At 49.9% G+C, this 17,366-nt stretch overlaps 1 protein-coding gene across 1 annotated transcript in view; it reads left to right on the top strand.

Moving 5' to 3' along the window:
- Positions 1-4,731: 4,731 nt before the first annotated feature.
- LOC119444283 (cytochrome P450 3A9) overlaps positions 4,732-17,366 on the top strand; it is a 647,396-nt gene continuing 634,761 nt past the window's right edge. Inside the window, exon 1 of the mRNA XM_037708706.2 lies at positions 4,732-4,791. Within this exon, the coding sequence (XP_037564634.2) occupies positions 4,745-4,791 (47 nt within the window). The 5' untranslated portion in view covers positions 4,732-4,744. The remainder of the gene's footprint in view (positions 4,792-17,366) is intronic.

Below are 17,366 nucleotides of genomic sequence, written 5' to 3'. Positions count from 1 at the left end.
AGCATGCCTGGCTTGCTTTGCAGGTTCTGCCGCTAATCATCAACTGCACGCTTTCAAGCAACAGATTTCCGAGCCCTGCCCGCACAAACTTCTCATGAAGCAAGTGACGTCATCGAGAACAAGTGGAAAATTCCGGCAAGCGGGACGTCAATTTCCGGCAACGAGCATATAAATCCTTCCCTGCAGCCGACGGCCTTCAGTGGGAGCGGGAGCACCGCAGTGACCATGTCATCTAAGCATGCCTGGCTTGCTTTGCAGGTTCTGCCGCTAATCATCAACTGCACGCTTTCAAGCAACAGATTTCGAGCCCTGCCCGCACAAACTTCTCATGAAGCAAGTGACGTCATCGAGAACAAGTGGAAAATTCCGGCAAGCAGGGACGTCAATTTCCGGCAACGAGCATATAAATCCTTCCCTGCAGCCGACGGCCTTCAGTGGGAGCGGGAGCACCGCAGTGACCATGTCATCTAAGCATGCCTGGCTTGCTTTGCAGGTTCTGCCGCTAATCATCAACTGCACGCTTTCAAGCAACAGATTTCGAGCCCTGCCCGCACAAACTTCTCATGAAGCAAGTGACGTCATCGAGAACAAGTGGAAAATTCCGGCAAGCAGGACGTCAATTTCCGGCAACGAGCATATAAATCCTTCCCTGCAGCCGACTGGCCTTCAGTGGGAGCGGGAGCACCGCAGTGACCATGTCATCTAAGCATGCCTGGCTTGCTTTGCAAGTTCTGCCGCTAATAATCAACTGCAGGCTTTCAAGCAACAAATTTCTAGCCCTGCCCGCACAAACTTCTCATGAAGCAAGTGACGTTATCGAGAACAAGTGGAAAATTCCGGCAAGCAGGACGTAAATTTCCGGCAACGAGCATATAAATCCTTCCCTGCAGCCGACGGCCTTCAGTGGGAGCGGGAGCACCGTAGTGTCATCTAAGCATGCCTGGCTTGCTTTGCAGGTTCTGCCGCTAATCACCAACTGCACGCTTTCAAGCAACAGATTTCGAGCCCTGCCCGCACAAACTTCTCATGAAGCAAGTGACGTCATCGAGAACAAGTGGAAAATTCCGGCAAGCTGGACGTCAATTTGCGGCAACGAGCATATAAATCCTTCCCTGCAGCCGATGGCCTTCAGTGGGAGATTCTAACCTTCGCCCTATCAGGGAGATAGGGCGAAGGTTAGAGAGGGAGGGAGGTTTGGCCGGCTTCGCAATCATAGAAATGAGGGAGGATGTCCAGGAGCTCGACAGGCAGCCGCTGTCCCAGGCCTTATTGAAAGTCTCGAGAAGGAATTCCTTGGCGTGGTCAGGAAGGTGGCGGAGTGTGGTGTATGTTATGGCGTCCTCCCCGGGAGCGGAGCGAGAAGCATTAGAAGCCAGGGCAGCCTCGAGCTCCCGGAGAGTGAAAGGGCGGTCCAGGTCTGGGTTAGGATCGCCAGAGTAGGCTGGGTAGGAAGGTGTAAGAGCGGGCGGGAGATACAGAGAGGTGAGCTTGTCAGAGACCTTGGAGGGAGTCCCCTGAGTGAGGGCTTTGACTAAAGTGAGAGCAAGGGCAGGCTTAGTACCTAAGAGAGATTTAAAAAGAGACCATGTGGATCGCGAGTGCAATGCGGAGTCGAGGCTGTCGCAAAGCGCACTCCAACGAGCATGCTCGAGGGATGCGCCGTGGGCGACTATCTCGGCCCGCCGAGCAGCAATCCGGGAGGAAAGTTGGGCGTTTTGGGGCTGGGAGCGGAAGGAGCGTTGGATACGTTTACGGCGTAGCCATAACCGGAGAAAGGGGGGATCCGGGTCTGGGATCAGGTGACGTGATCGAACGCGATGGCTACTGGCCGACACCGCTGCGGAGAAGCACGACGTCAAGTCATCGTAAGATTCAAATGACACGGAACGAAGATTAGTGCGAAATGCCTGCCAGTCAGTGTGAGTGACTTGGTGCCCCCGAGGGATGTGGGAAAGAGAGGTGGTAATATGAATGAGAAAGTGGTCGCTGAAAGGGGTTTCGGCTGTGACCTGCCAGTGAAAGGAAATAGCGCCCCGAGAGAAAGGGAGGTCGGGTGTCGTGGAGCGCTGTGAGACAGTGCCCGTTCGAGTAGGGGAGCCAGGATTATTAAGAAGAGTCAGGTGGCGTTTCTGGGCAAAACAATGGAGAAGGCGGCTGGGTTTTAGGGTCTGGGGGTAGCCCCAGAGTGTGTGACGAGCGTTAAAGTCGCCCCCAAGGAGGAGATGGGTAGTGAATGGAAGAGAATGAAGGAACTTGACCGTGAATAAAGAGCATCTGACAGGGGGACTGTAGAAAGATATAAGGGCGAGTGAGATGCGGGACGAAGATTGGTAATAGACCACACCAACTAAATATTTAAGGAGGCTAGAGGGGATGTCAAGTGGCTCGACGAGAACGTCGTTGTGCACCTAAACGGACGCAAGCGGCGTCCCCGTCGTGGCGTGGTAGGCGCGGTAACCTGGGACGGTGCGGGCCATCCGAGTCTCCTGGAGAATGAGAAAATGGGGCAGGGAGGGGCGGGTGAGAAGATACTGGTGGAGGGGGGTCTTATTATGACGAAGGTTTCGGCAGTTCCACTGCACAATCTCGAAGTCCGTTCCACGTGCCATCTAAGATAGGGTAGTCGTAGAGGTGTTTGTGGGGGCGCATCCCTTCTTTTTGGCTGGGGGGAGAGACTCCTGCAGAGAGTGGAGCATAAAGGTGAAGGATTCCAATTGCTTGGATTGCGCTTGGAGGGTCGTGAGAATCTGTATAATCGCAGTTTCTAGTTGAACCAAGCGACTGTGGTGTGCGGTGGTGGTGGTTTCGACGGGATTATTGTAACGAATTTCGATTCTGTTGATGCACACTGGCCGCGCAGGACGCTTTTACGCAGTTAGCGAGAACCAACTCGGCCGTGGTGCGTAGTCTAGTGCATCCTGCTGGGAGAAGTTTATTGCCACTATCTCTGACGCCAGACATTACTGAAAAGTAATTTTGTTATTTTGGGGGGTACTTTTGAGGTATGCTGGCCGCACAGGGCACTGTCGCACTTATCGAGAACAACTCGGTCGTGGTGCGTAGTGTAGTGCATCTTACTAGAGGTTTGGGCCGCCTTCGCTGATGCCAGACATTACTGTAAAGTAATTTCGTTACTTTTGGGGGTACTTTTTGGGCCGCCCAGCGCGCAGTGATCCAGTTAGCGATAAGCGGCTAGGCGGTGGTGACAAAGTTAGTTTGGCGTGTCATGAATCTTAGAGGGACAAGTTTGTGACGTTTTTGTGGCCCCGCAACAACATATACCTTCTTTCGGTACTCACGCCTGTCGAAAACGTGATGGCCGATTGCCAAGAATGATAACATGGGAGTGTGTTGCTGGCGCCGGCAGAACGCGCAAAAGATAACGCCGAGGAACATATCAGAAACTTGTAATTCGAAAATTCCGTCTTCTAAAGGACTGAAAACAGGCTTTGCACCCACGCATTTGTCTTTGTTGCGGCAGCAGCATCGGCGTCGGATGAGAATTACGCGGATGCTTGCGTCTACACGTGGCACGAGCAGCTGGCACGCACCGGCATGGGCTAGCGTTCCGAAAGACATTAAAAATGCTACGCTAAGAGATCGGGTGTAGGTTTTAGGGGCGAAGCACCTTAGGGCCGAGCCTTGTCCCTCCCTCGTCGTCCGTAGCTCTGGTTTGCTAGGAGTCCGCTAAGGGCACTGCGGTGCACAAGGGCGTTCGTTCCCGACGCGCGCTATCTTTCTTTCTTCAGCCATGGATGGTAACGGTCGCTTCTGATAACGGCGCGCCCGCTATAGATGAAAAGGCGAGAGTGGTGGCTCAACTGCAAGTGGAGACGAGGGCTCGCAAAGCTGCTGCAGCACGGCGACGCAGACAACAAGCGGACCCGGAGTCTAGGGCGCGAGAAGCTGCAGCAAAACGGCAACGCCGGCTAGCGGACCCGGACCTGAGGACTCGTGAAGCTGCAGCAGCTCGGAAACGACGGCAAGCGGACCCCAACCTGAGGGCTCGCGAAGCTCGCGCTTGAACCAAGCATCGGCGCCACCAACCTCAGATAGAGAACGCTTCCAGCGTTTTGCCGCCGCTCCCCGCGCTCACGCATGTACGTTGGATTCACGGTTACCCGAATGATCCCCCGGTGCTTCGCCCACTCATTATCATTCACTTCGTGGTTATGCGGTGTTTTTTGAAGTTGTCTTAAGATTTACCATATGCAGCCTTTGATTAGTTAATCGTTAGAACGACGATTACGGAGCCAGCCACTCCGCCAGCCACCGCCGGAGATGTTGCACCTACTGGTAGGACTGTGCTTCGCTCTATTGTGCTTTTGGTAAGCCATGCCATGGTAATTTTTCAGCTCTCGAAACCGTTTGAGTCATTTCAAAAACACATTGCGTGTTTTTACGACAAGCAATATTTGCTTCGCTCTGCCTTAGAGCCCTTATTAGTGAATGCGGAAAGTTGCACAGCCACTGTAGAGTTGTTTTCGATCGTGCAGGCTTCTTTAAGGCGCACCAGTGAAACCCGATAAAAGTAGTAACTATAGCTTCACTCTTAGCAGGAAAAGTTCGTAGCCGCTAAGGTGCTGTCATGAAATTGGTAAGTCAAGACGAGGAAAGCCAACATGGAGGATATTCTGAAATAGCTCTGCTTGAGGAAAACCGTCGAGGGGCGCGTGACACATTGCGCCTGTCACTTGTGTGCCGGCAAATCTGCCACTCGCACCGTAAGCCTCCGCCGGAGAACATGTTGCACCTACTGCTAGTGCTGTGCTTCGCTCTATTCTGCTTTTGGTAAGCCATTCCCTGGTAATTTTCTAGCTCTCGAAACCGTTTCAGTCAATTGAAAAACAGATTGCGTGTTTTCACGACAAGCAATATTTGCTTCGCCCTGCCTTAGAGACTATTATTAGTATGTACCTCATTATTAGTGAACGCTGAAAGTTCATCGTCTGCAAGAAAACCACTCTGCGCAGGATTTGTTAGAAACAACAAAGTGTTGATGAATCTAATAATGCAAAATAGGAGGCCTTCAGACCGGGGTATCGCACTACTATTGAAGTTATCGCGCAAACTTGTCTCGAAAGCACGCCGTAAGAGAAGAACACGGACGAACAAAGGCACGTACAGGACGGGTGCAAACTTCCAACTATATTTAGGAACAAGAAAACGAGATTATATGAATACGCATCAAGTCACCGCATGCCACACAACTCTAATAAAGTCTTAAAGCGCTTCCATGCTATCCCTATCAGAATCACCCCACCCCACCCAACACGCACAGTAAGCTTGCATACCGAATGAATCGCGTCACTGGCATGCGCAGATACGTAGACAGATATATCGCGTGAGCTAAGAAACATGATGCTAGGGTACAACAGAACACTGTGTCAATTAAACTACACCATTTAAAAAAATGCAGCTCCCTTACATATAAATTGACAAAAGACACGCTTACGCAATTGGCAGTATTCTTAGCAATAAGATAAGCTTATATGACCTGCCTTTGCAGTTTTTCCTTTGATCTGGACAGGAAGGCTGTGTATTCAAAATTCGGCTTGCCCCCACAACGCCTACAACGAATATCAAGGTGGCCACCAGTGTTACTGCGTACAGCCATCCGATGCCCTCGGGCCCTTTCATTAAAACAGAGCCCCGTCTGCGCTATGTACACTCGTCCCCAGGACAAGGGGATGTTGTAATCGACACCCGAAGCACACTCTGTGTAGCGTTTGGCGTGTCGTTCGTTACACGCAATGCAACAAAGGAATATGCAAAGGGTCGTTGGTCGCCCCGCTGCTCAGTGCCTCGGTATATGTATCGCGCACCTGACTGTTTTAAACTTGTAAATTAGTTTGTGTCCACACCTGTTCAGAATGTACTCATCACATGTATATTAATGCCGTTTCTTGAGTTGCACGGGCACATTCTTTACTGTTGCTTAACTTGCTGTTAATTATTGCTCTTATTAATGTTCATTTTTAACAGTGTAACAGTATATATTTCCCTGGCGCTAATGTTATTTGCCCGAATTTCAATGCGCTCGTAATGCGTATACAGGTATTTATGCCCAGGGAAGCGCATATGTATACATATGTATATACCACGTGTTGCATTAATGAAGCTACTTACGCAAACTTATTGTCTGCACTGCGGATGTGTGCGCTGCTGCTGTTGCCTGGTGGTGGCTTCGTCAAGCTGTATGCTTACAGCTAGAGCACTGCACGGGCGGATTTTTTCAGCCCGGGCTCGTCCCGGGACCGATTTTACATCGAGCAGCCCGCCCGAGATCGACCAAATGCTTTATGGCGAGACCCGGGCCCGGCCCGGGCCCGGAAATAATCTACGTTACCCGCCCGGCCCGGCCCGCCACCTCTTTACCTTAGGCCCGAGCCCGGCTCGAAACCGGACCGAACCCGGCCCGAGACAGAAAAAGACCACCGAGTGGTATTAAAAAACTAAAATAAAGAAGAGAATGAAAGGAATTGATTCTTAAGGTATAAATACATGTAATATGCAATTACGAACACAATTTGAGCGGTCTGAACGCTAATACCAGCGTGCAAAGTAGTACGAATGACCCTGCCCAGCAGTATCGCCAGCAGTTTCCAACGGCGCGTCTTTGATACCGCCCAATCCACTTCTATCGCCACGCCGCCACAGTATTTTTTCCACGTCGGTCGCCTCAGTGCAAAGCATGCGACGCCCCAGCCGCTCGTCGCAGTCAACCGTATTCAAGTACACCATAGCCGACGCGCAGCCATGTATGTATATGTATATAGGTCGTGAGCGCAGCGCATGGATCGAGTAAATGGAGAAAGAAAGCTTCTCGTTCCTCCATGGTGCAGCGTAATGAGCTGCTGATAGGCGGCCGGTTGAGAACATGCGTGCAATCATGGATGGACGCAGTGCCATATTTCAGCCGCGTGACGAATTATCTTGCCAGTCATCGTTTTACCTATTCGCCTGTGAAGAATCAGCAAGTCGCCAACGCGCTTACAACGCGCTGAAAGCATTAATTGCATTGATTTAGGTCAGGAATACAATGGCATCCTTTGGTTTGAGGCGACTTCCGTCTTTCTGGACTTTTACATTCTGTTGAAACAGCGCAAAATATGATGGAAGAAGAAAAGGGAAGGACGCAGGAGTAGCACTGCTAGCTTCCAGCTGCGCCGGGGCAACATGTTTTTCAGTGTCGAGACTCGTGAGGATAACTCGCTGCAACATGCACCACCAGAAAGTCCAAGCCCGGTCCGGGCCCGCGTCAAAATACCCGAGCCCGTCCCGGGCCCGGGTCAAAAAGCCTATGCAGAGCCCGGCCCGAGCCCGTGAAAATACTGCCCTACCCGGCCCGACCCAGCCCACGGGCCGGGCCGGGCCCGGGCTTTAGGGTAAGCTCGAGCCTGTGCAGTGCTCTACTTACAGCTTTCTTGCCAGGGTGGCCTTCAACACTGTACTTTGTGCATGTTGTAAATAAAACTTGTCTTGACCGTAGGCGTGATGCATCTCTTTCCCAACTAGATGTGTGGCGTGTACTTAGGTACGCAGATGATTACCTAGTGTTCGTCCGTGCCTCTAGCAATAGCAATTTCGACTATAATATTTCAGTGGTAATTCAGCAGGCTTCCCGAGCTTCTGGCGCTCTAAACTTCACCCATGAGAAATCAGTTAACAGCTGCCTGCAATTCCTTTGTTTGCGACTGTATCGTACGCCCGGTCATGTGTGCTGGGTGTACAGTCCAAAACCAAGAAAAGCTCTGTTACTATATAAAAGTGCATATTCCAAGATTACAAAAATGGTCATTGTGATGTTTTGCTGTGGTTCTGCACGTGAGAAATCGTGTTAACTTAGGGTTGATGAAAGCCAGGTTGAGCGCCTGAGCTACCCATCACTTCTAATTTGAAGTTCCTGTGAGCAAGTTTTACAGAGCTTAAAAGTGAATGGAAAGAAAATGCAGCTTCGAGCTGAGACAAAGCTACTTCATGAAATGCCCAACATTCACCGTCTGTCACACAATGTAAGGAAAGTTTGCATTCGGTTTAGGGTAAGAATGGTTGTCACCGCTCCATGCAAGTTGGCTAAAGTGTGCACAGTGATGTACAAAGAAAGGCGTATCTCGTGTAGCAAATAGCACGCTTCACAGAGTGTGCTTGCAGTGTCGTTTACAACATCCCCTTGTCCTGTGGAAGAGTGTACATAGGGCAGACGGGGCGCTGTTCAAATTAAAGGGAGCAGAGCGTGGCTGTACGCAGTAAGAAGGGTGGCTACCGTGATATTAAGGGTAGGCGTTGAGGGTGCAAGCGAAATTTTTAAAGCACATATTCTTCTTTCTACGGTTTTATTCGCCAAAACAAGTTCTTATTATGAGGCACGCCGTAGTGAAGAGTTCCGGATTAACTTTGACCCCCTGGAGTTCTTTAACGTGCAGTACAACGCAAGCACACGTCAAGTAAGAAACAGCGCCAGAATATTCTGGCGCTGTTTCTTACTTGATGATGATGAACCAACTAGCCCAAAAATACTTCCTTGCAAGCACACGGGCGTTTTTGCATTTCGCCTCCATCGAAATGCGGCCGCCGCGACCTCGTGCTCAGTAGCGCAACGCCTTAGCCACTGAGCCACCGCGGCTGGTAAAGTAGGAAGTCCAGAAACTGCAAAGGCAGGTCATAGAAGCTTATATTATTGCTAAGAATACTGACGATTGCGTATAAGCATGCCTTGTGTGAATTTATATGCAAGGGAGCTGCATTTCTAAAATGGTTTAGTTTAATTGACACACAGTGTTTCGTTGTACCTTAGCATCATGTTCCGAGAAGATTTGTGGGGGTTTAGGAAATGGTCGCAGTATTATTCGACTTCTGAAATCATTTTATATATTGTGCGTATCGCTGCGCCGCAATCACCTGTGAAATTTCCGTCGTAGCTTCGCCCCTCACGCGCGGCGACGGCAGCGAATGAGAACAGGGGGAGAGGAGAAGCACCGGATCAAAGCAAGGTTCACGCCCTCCCATCTCGCTGGCTTGGAAGCAGCCGGTTGAGCATCATTTTCGGGACTTCTGCACAATGTTTTTTTTTTTGGGGGGGGGGGGGATTTAGGTGCCTAATGACCGCGCGTATTCCTCGGTAATTAAACTCTGTTCGTTTCATAGCAAGTTGCAATGACGGAGTGCACCGCTGATCGCTAACGGGGGGTCGTAGCAGTGTAGTTTTATTGCGGTAACAATTATATGGACACCCCATAGGCATTTGAGCCGTCGGCGTCACCGTCGCCATCGTCGTGAGGTCCCTTATAAAGTCCAACGGTGATATAATCGACGGAGAGGGAGAGAGGGGTGCGTTATGCTCTGTCGGTTGCTGCTCACAACGCGGCGCGCGGACGCCGTATCTGGAAAGCGATCTGCGACGTGGGCGAAGTGCGCGCCCGCGCGGGCCTCATCTTCAAAGCGATCTGTGATGGGGACAAAATGCATGCGCCGAGTGTCGGTAGCTTCGTATGCGCTGTGCTTTCGACATTTAGTTCACGTTGAAGCGTGGCGAGAGAAAGCGCAATGGTCAATTTCCCGCTGCTGCTGGCATGCTTTCACACTCCGGCGTTCTCACATCGAGTTTTCACGGTCATCGAGCGAGATGTGTTCATGTTTACCTGTGCACGCGTCGCACCGTGCGTGTCTATTGAGTTAGTAAGCAAATGTTTACAGCTTTATAGGGCCAATAAACGACTATCCTTGCTTCATATAGCTCTCACCTAATTTGCTATCGCAATCGATGCTTCGCCTTTCGGGCGAAACTACGGCTTTTTAGTGGCACGAGCATCCAGTGACACTCTTGTTTCTTGTGCAGCATTTCCGGTTCACCTCCTGAGACGACCGGGGACGAAATTCAGAAAGAATAGAAAGAAATAGCACTGTACAATATTCATGGGCTTCATTACAGATATCATCAGAGCATAAGTTTAGTTACAAGTTGAGTTACTGAAGTGACTGGAATAATTAGAATTAATTAGCTGAGTAAATTCAAAGTAAATCAGAAAAAAATAGCACAGTACAAAATGCATGGGTTTCTTTATAGATATTATATCAGAGCATAAGTTTAGCTACAAGGTGAGTTATTGAAGTGCCTGGAATGATTAGAATTAATTATAAATCCCTGATTACCGCACACCAATGCACACAACACCAAAGCCGAGGTGCTAGTGCCACTAAGAGACACCTAGGTCAAAGATTAGGGCAGCCTACCGTTATTAACGACAATAATTTGAATAGCTATTTCGACACTGTCGGGAAACAGAAGTTAAAAGATTATAAATACAATGGTTTGTTCAAAGTACTTTGTAGACAGCCATTGTCAACAGAGGTTATTGCTCGTGTGTATGAAATGAGCACGACTACATTTTAACTTGATCATAATGAATCCCGTGGCGGTGGCTGGGCGAAGCATCCGTTCCCATTGCAGTTTTGGCTTGATCGCAGTGACGCTATGCTAGTACAAAAAAAGAAACAGCTTCACACTAAGTTGTGCGACGACTGGGCAAACAGCGAAGCTGGTGACCCCTCCCTAGCTTTAACTTTGCTTTCCTTTGCTTAACTTGGTTTGGCTTGGCTGGTTCTTAGCCAAACTTAGCCGACCCCAAGTATCGGGTACTCGGGGTAGGCGCACAGTCTTCTAAAGGCCACTTTATAGTCCGACGTAATGTTGACGCGCGAGCGCGCTCGGCACGGCGACGCCACGCCAGCGAAAGCGCAGCACGTCCGGCGCGAGGCGTGGCCGACGTATCCGGCGTTCGTCGGCGTGTCCCGGCTGCAGCCGGCGCCGACATGCTGCATTTCGCGCCAGCCCCAGAATGTACTGGTCTCGTCGAGCAAGATGGCTACTGGTGGCGGCACGTGCAGCGAGTTCGCAGTTTCAGCGAAAAGCGAACCGTCGCCGAAGTGGAACATTTCAGAATACGGCCCCAGATTTAAAAAAGGCGAATTGCGCGCGCATTTGTTCACGCGTCAGGCACGCATCCTGATGGTATCCTCGACTGGTCGGATCCATCCCCCGAAGCAGAGTCGTGCAGATCCGGCGTTCCCCGAACTCAGAGGTAGAGGACAAGCGCGCCAGCCGAAGGTGTGACTCGCTCTCGGAGGAGGAAATGGCAGATGCGAAACCACGTGACTACTGCTAACGTCTGATGTTTCGCCTATCCAAAGCTAAACCGGCGGACGCGCCGGTGGGACGGCCGTTCGTTGCGACGCCAGCATGCTGTGGCCTAGGTTGCCTACGCTACGGTGGACCGTCGCCAAGAACTTCAGGTAGAACGGTGACGTTGCTGGAACCGCTCTCATCTCGACGACTGCTCCAACGACACGGCGCGGAGCGCCTCAGAGCGCTCGAAGATGGAGGAGAGCGATCGAAAAAAAAAAAACAGCCGAACGCAAGGCGCGCACCCTCTTTCAACCAGCCGAAGGCAAAGCCGCTCGCGAGAGTGGTCTAGAGCGCTCTGAAACAGCCAGCCGAAGATGCCATGAATAAACTGGCTGTTGGAAAATAGCGACCAAGATACGTGATATAGCTGGTTTTGTTAGCTTTAGCAATTTTGCGCAGATGTCATCTGGTACGGGTGCCGAATTAACCGGAAGACGGTCTATAGCAGTTTCTACACCCTCGCGAGTAATTATGAGATCATTGATAAAGTGTTTAAGCTGAAAAAGTAAAGGATATTTGGATATTTTGGATAAAGCAAAGGATATTTTGTAAGGCGCATACACACTAGCAGCAAAACGCGCGCGGCGCGGTGCGCAAGCAGCCACCAAGCAGCTTTTTTTTTGCCTCGGGAACGACCGGTCCTGTACCAAATTTTTGCGGTTTGCCGCGTGCCGCGAAGTAAGGCCCAACCGCATGCACTCGATATTCAAGCGACAGCCACAAGCGACCCGACAGGCACACCCTGTGGCGCTGTCGTGTCGCGTCGTGGAACAACCACATGAACGCGACATCGCGAAAAAGAGTAGCGACGGATTTACATTGTTGCGCGAATAAATGCTAACGTGCGCGCGTAAAGAAATCTCAAACGTATCAAAAGGTCAACGTTTTATCTAGATGTAGCTAAAATATGCTATCATCCCCAGTGGAAATCCGTCCCATGCCGCCAGCGTAAAATGCCGTGGCGCCATCTGGTGAGTGAACCTTAAAACACTTTCTTGCCTCTCGGTGGCGTCTGCGGCCTAACAGCGTCAAAATAAACAACCGATTTCAAAAATAACGACAAGAGAGCGCCGATACCTTGTCCTCGGCTAGAGATGAGACGAGGCGATGACTGATCGTACTATTTATTTTTTGCGGTCACAGCAACAGCGAATTCAGATCGAAGCGGGAAGACTCATTGCTACCATGTTGTTTCGCAATCGCTGTCCCCAGCGTATGTCGTCGCGCTGACTTCCGGACGACAAGCGATATTTTCTGGCTGGCCAGAAACCAGCGACAGCGACGGATCGCCCTCCGCGACGGCAAAACCTGCCGCTCACGTTGCCGACGCTCGAAAATCGCGCGCATACGGTTGCGGCTTTAAGGAGACCAATGAGAGCGGCCGCTTCCGTGACATGCGCCCGAGAAACTGGTTTCATGCGGACCCGCTCGACAGGTCGTTTCGTACTCGCATTCGGTGTAGCCGGAAACTCGTTTCGCACTATCGTCTGCACGCGTCAGCTCCCCTTGGACGCAACACTCCATTTGCTAGTAGGTACAGCGTTTGACCGCTGGCGCCACGCTGCGCCGCTCGCGCGTACCGCGTTTCTAGGTGGTTCCGTTCACCGAGGGCGCTCGAACGCCATCATATGGTTTGCACGAATGCAAGCCTTCGAAGCGTGCCTGTATGGCTGTATGCTTTGATCATGGCAAGGCAGGCAATTGTCTATTTTTTCACGGGCTACTGTCTGCAACATTTTTCTAATTTCGAAAATCTGGTATGTGATGAATGTGTTATGTGCATCCCGAATTAGCATACAAAAACTCCACCGTGTTTTTGATGTTTTTATTTGGGCATCCACCTGGGAGCGGACTAGCCGAACGAATTTGTTTCGCCCTGTTAAGAAAGGAGGGCTTGGTCTTGTTCATTTGTTTTCGAGACAGGTTGTGTCACGCTTTGTGTATTTACGGGATCAAAATCACCAGTTCCTCCGTACTGTCATGCAAATGAGGCTGCGGCGACTACTCCCGGAACTTATAGTGTCGTCGCGTGAAATGATTAACGGTTCTGTAACCGGGTACCTACGCGAAGTTGTTCTCTCGTTCAGGTTGCTGAACGCACGATTTTCTTTAGAGTATTTATTTAATGTTAGGAAGGAAAAACTATATAAGGACCTAGTGGACAACATGCTCCCAGAGCCCTTGTACCGTATCCCACATAGCGGAGGCCCAGGACAGGATGTGCTCAAACGAGTAAAGAAAATGCCTATACAACCATCAGTTAAAACCTTCTTCTTTCAGTTGCACACGAACACACTCGCTGTTAAAACCTGGCTTAAAGATAGAGGCATCTTTGTACCCTGGACTACTGACTGCTCCTTATGCAAGAAACCAGAAACGATCGAGCACGCATTTCTAGATTGTTGGGACCCAATCTTTCACTGGGATGTGCTTCAGCGCACATTAAAGAAACAATTACCCCTTGACCCATATGGCATTCGTTTCTTGCCGGTAGACGTATCCGAGGATATTCCGTACGATTCAATCATGGTCCTGGGACTCCACGCCTTGTGGAAAACGACAATGGAATATCGGCATGCTGATGAAAATGTACGCCCTGTTCGCGAACATTTTATCGAAAGTGTTGTGCGTGTGCGAGATGTGTATCGTGCTCTAGCCGATCCACCAGACTGGATCCCTGTATTTGATGTGTTGGTATGTATGAAAAGATTTTAATGCCGCGGTAGCCAAAGTCTGGCTGCCACGTTTTATTCCCTGTAACGTATTATTTCGGCAATAAAGAAAAAAAAGGCTTTATGGCTGAGTGGATACGGCGCTCGCTTCGGGATCTTGCGTACGCGGGTTCGAAACCAGCTCTGCTTACATTTTTGTTTCTTAATATCACGCTTTTTCCTTTTTTTTCTCTCTCTGTTTGCCAGGGCGGTCGCTTGATCCCCGGCGCCGACGTGAAGCGGCGGTCGTTGGGGTGTTGCGGAGCGCAGCGTAGCAACACCCTAAATAAAAAAATACTGTTCCACTCAGGTAGACTGCTCTCTCCCTGATAGTGAGATTATATTTGGATCATCAAAACAGTGATGCGTTTATGATACCACCGATCCCTACAGCAGGCTAAGTCACCACCAGCCCAGCGTTTTCTCCGTCAACGCCTCCTCCGTTCCAACGGCGGCGGCTCGAAACATGGTACGCGCGAGCGGCGCAGCGTGGCTCCAGCGGTCAAAAGCTGTACCTACTAGCAAATGGAAATACGCCAATGTGGAAATTTCAAGCAGCGCGGTCGCTCCGCGGTGCAGTCTCCGCTTTGTTTACATTGTTTCGCCCGCGCTTTCCTTCGCTGCTCGTGCTCACGGCGCTCCGCTTCCGACGGTGGCAGATCGCCTGCTTGCTGAAAGCGATGCAAAAAAAATTAATTAAATTATGGGGTTTTACGTGCCAAAACCAGTTCTGATTATGAGGCAAGCCGTAGTGGGGGACTCCGGAAATTTTGACCACCTGGGGTTCTTTAACGTGCACCTAAATCTAAGTACACGGGTGTTTTCGCATTTCGCGCCCATCGAAATGCGGCCGCCGTGGCCGGGATTCGATCCCGCGACCTCGTGCTCAGCAGCCCAACACCGTAGCCACTGAGCAACCACGGCGGGTGAAAGCGATGCAAAGACTGCAGAGACTGCAGTGCGATTTCAAGACGGTTGCCGACGCCAACAGTTTTTTTCGTGGCGGCAACCTCAAGAAAGGAGAGCGTCTGCTTCCACACGTGTGTGGTGTTGAAAAATTCTGGGCGGTGATGTGACAGTGAAAGCCAAGTGCGTGTCGGAGGTGTCCAACAAGATTGTATACGACATCGAGTTAGAGGTACACACCGAGTTCAGTCATTTAGTCACATTTATTTCTCTATGGTGCAGTCACAAAGCGGTCATGCATGCTTGCAGAGATGTGCAGAGACGGTGACGATTGCGGTTGGTTTCGTTGGTCGCTAGGCGCGCACACACGGCTGCTCTCAATTTGGCTTCCAGAGAGTGGCATCAGCACTGTCGGAACAGAAAGAACAGATGCATTAGGCACCAATAAGCCAATAAAATTAATAAACTATGTGTTAATTACATATGCGCATAATGCCTTATACCATGCTGTATAAATATTTAATGTATATCATGCCTTATTCAATGCTAGAGTCATGGCAACTCATTGCATTATTGAGCAAGGTATCTTTTCACTGGTCATGAGAAATCACTCGTACAAACTGCTCCGCGAAAGGAACCCAGGTCACGGTAACCAGCGATTACCTTGGGACCAGCAGCACGAGCGCAAGGATTAGCGATACATGCCTCACCAAAGCAAATTTAGTTTCTCGTCGGGCGAATGTCCCACCGCAGCAAAAGTAAGCTCACACCGATGGCCGGCTACTACACGAAACGAAGATTCTTGGCTGGAAGAGTGAAGCAGGAAGAATGTGCAAGGTGGCAATTACTTTAAAGCATGCTTGGATATTGTGAACCCAGAAAGCATGGCCAAGCAACAAACAGAACGCGCGCGTCTCGGGCAGCTGCTTTGCGACCTGCCGCTTACCGACACATGCGATGACCGCAGCTTGCATTAAATACGGATTGCCACCACACAAAAGACAAGTAACGTGCGGCCCTATTTGTTGCCTGTACAACTAGGAATTTAAGTTGCAGCGTTTGGAAGAAGGATATTATCTTGAGCCAGTCTTTGCCGATCGCGAGTGAACGAACAGTTCGATCAATTCGTAGGTTTTACGTGCCAAAAGCACAATATCATTATGAGGCACGCTGTAATGGAGGGTCTCAGGAATAAATATGACCACCGGGGGTTCTTTAACGTGCACAAAAATCAAAGTACATGGCAAGAACTGTATTTTTGGATTTCGCCCCCATCGAAATGCAGCCGCCGTGGCCGGGAATCGAGCTCGCGTCGTCGAGCTTAGCGGCGCTACACGTATGCATTTACCGCTAAGCTAACACGGCGAATTTCACTGTGCGAATCAACTACGCGACACGTCTAAACAAACGGCCATGCGCTAAATACAGGCACATTACTATTGCGTTTTTATCGAGCGACCGTGATATTGCACGCGAATGCGAAAATGCGTGACTTACTTGACTCGGCGCGCTGCAGTTATTCACGCTTGTCGTCTGTCCTCCTCGTACCACCTCTCCGGAATTCTGTAGAACTTCACGGGCGGCTTTCTACTTTTCGAGGCTCTTGTGGCAATCAACAACACAGCAGTATTGCGTGCCACCTTTGCTGGTTGATGAGGTCGCACTCGCCGTCACGAAAGCAACGCACGCGGTCGCTCGCGCAGTAGAGAACACGGGCGCTTGCTTGCCCGGCGGCGACCTTCGACACTTCCATCCCTCCACCAGGGGAATGGGCGGCGCTGGTGACGCGCGGGAAAACTGTAGGTTGCCTCGTCTATGCGCCTTAAGGTGGCGGTCCCACTCCGTTTTCAGTAGTTTTGGAGCAACCGTGGCGGCTCTTCTACTTAGGATATGAAGTTGTCGTATAAATCATGAAAAGCTTAATTCTTGTAGATTCCAACTATATATATTTTAAGGAAATTGATTAATGTGATTTAGAAATAAGTGTTCAGGAACAAGCATGAGATAAATGGTATTTGCGAACTGTGTCTCAGTTGTGACCATATTTAGAAGAAACTACCGCACTTATTGCATTGCAGCTTGCTCTGTAGCTTAGGACATACTTATCTAGTTCCTAGACGTAGCAAAATAATTTTGAATTTTTACTTTTTGGATAATTTGCTTTGGAAAATTGCCAAATATCGCAATCTTCCCTTGTAAACAGCCCGGCAACTACATGCTCAAGGAAGCTAAATTTTGGATAAAGTAGAGTTCGAGGAATTTCCATTTAGGACGCAAAATGTCATTAATGTAACTTTATTAGTTGTCCTAATAATGCGGCCGAAATTAAGCAATATTTAGAATTCTGGTTTTATTTTTGCCCATTTTTGCGGGAAGGTACTAAAGCTACGAAGCTCCGGTTTAAAACTAAAAAAGGTACATGAATAAAATTTTGCATCCTAAATGAAAATTCCTTGAACTCTTCTTTATCCAAAATTTAGCTTCCTTGAGCATGTAGTTGCCGGGCTGTCTACAACAGAAGATTGCGATATTTGGCAATTTTCAAAAGCAAATTATCCCAAAAG

The sequence above is a fragment of the Dermacentor silvarum genome, chromosome 3 (genome assembly GCF_013339745.2).
Source record: "Dermacentor silvarum isolate Dsil-2018 chromosome 3, BIME_Dsil_1.4, whole genome shotgun sequence".
In the NCBI taxonomy this organism is placed as follows: Eukaryota; Metazoa; Arthropoda; class Arachnida; order Ixodida; family Ixodidae; genus Dermacentor; species Dermacentor silvarum.
Note: the sequence above shows the minus strand (reverse complement) of the source record. Positions and strands in the feature narration are given on the sequence as shown.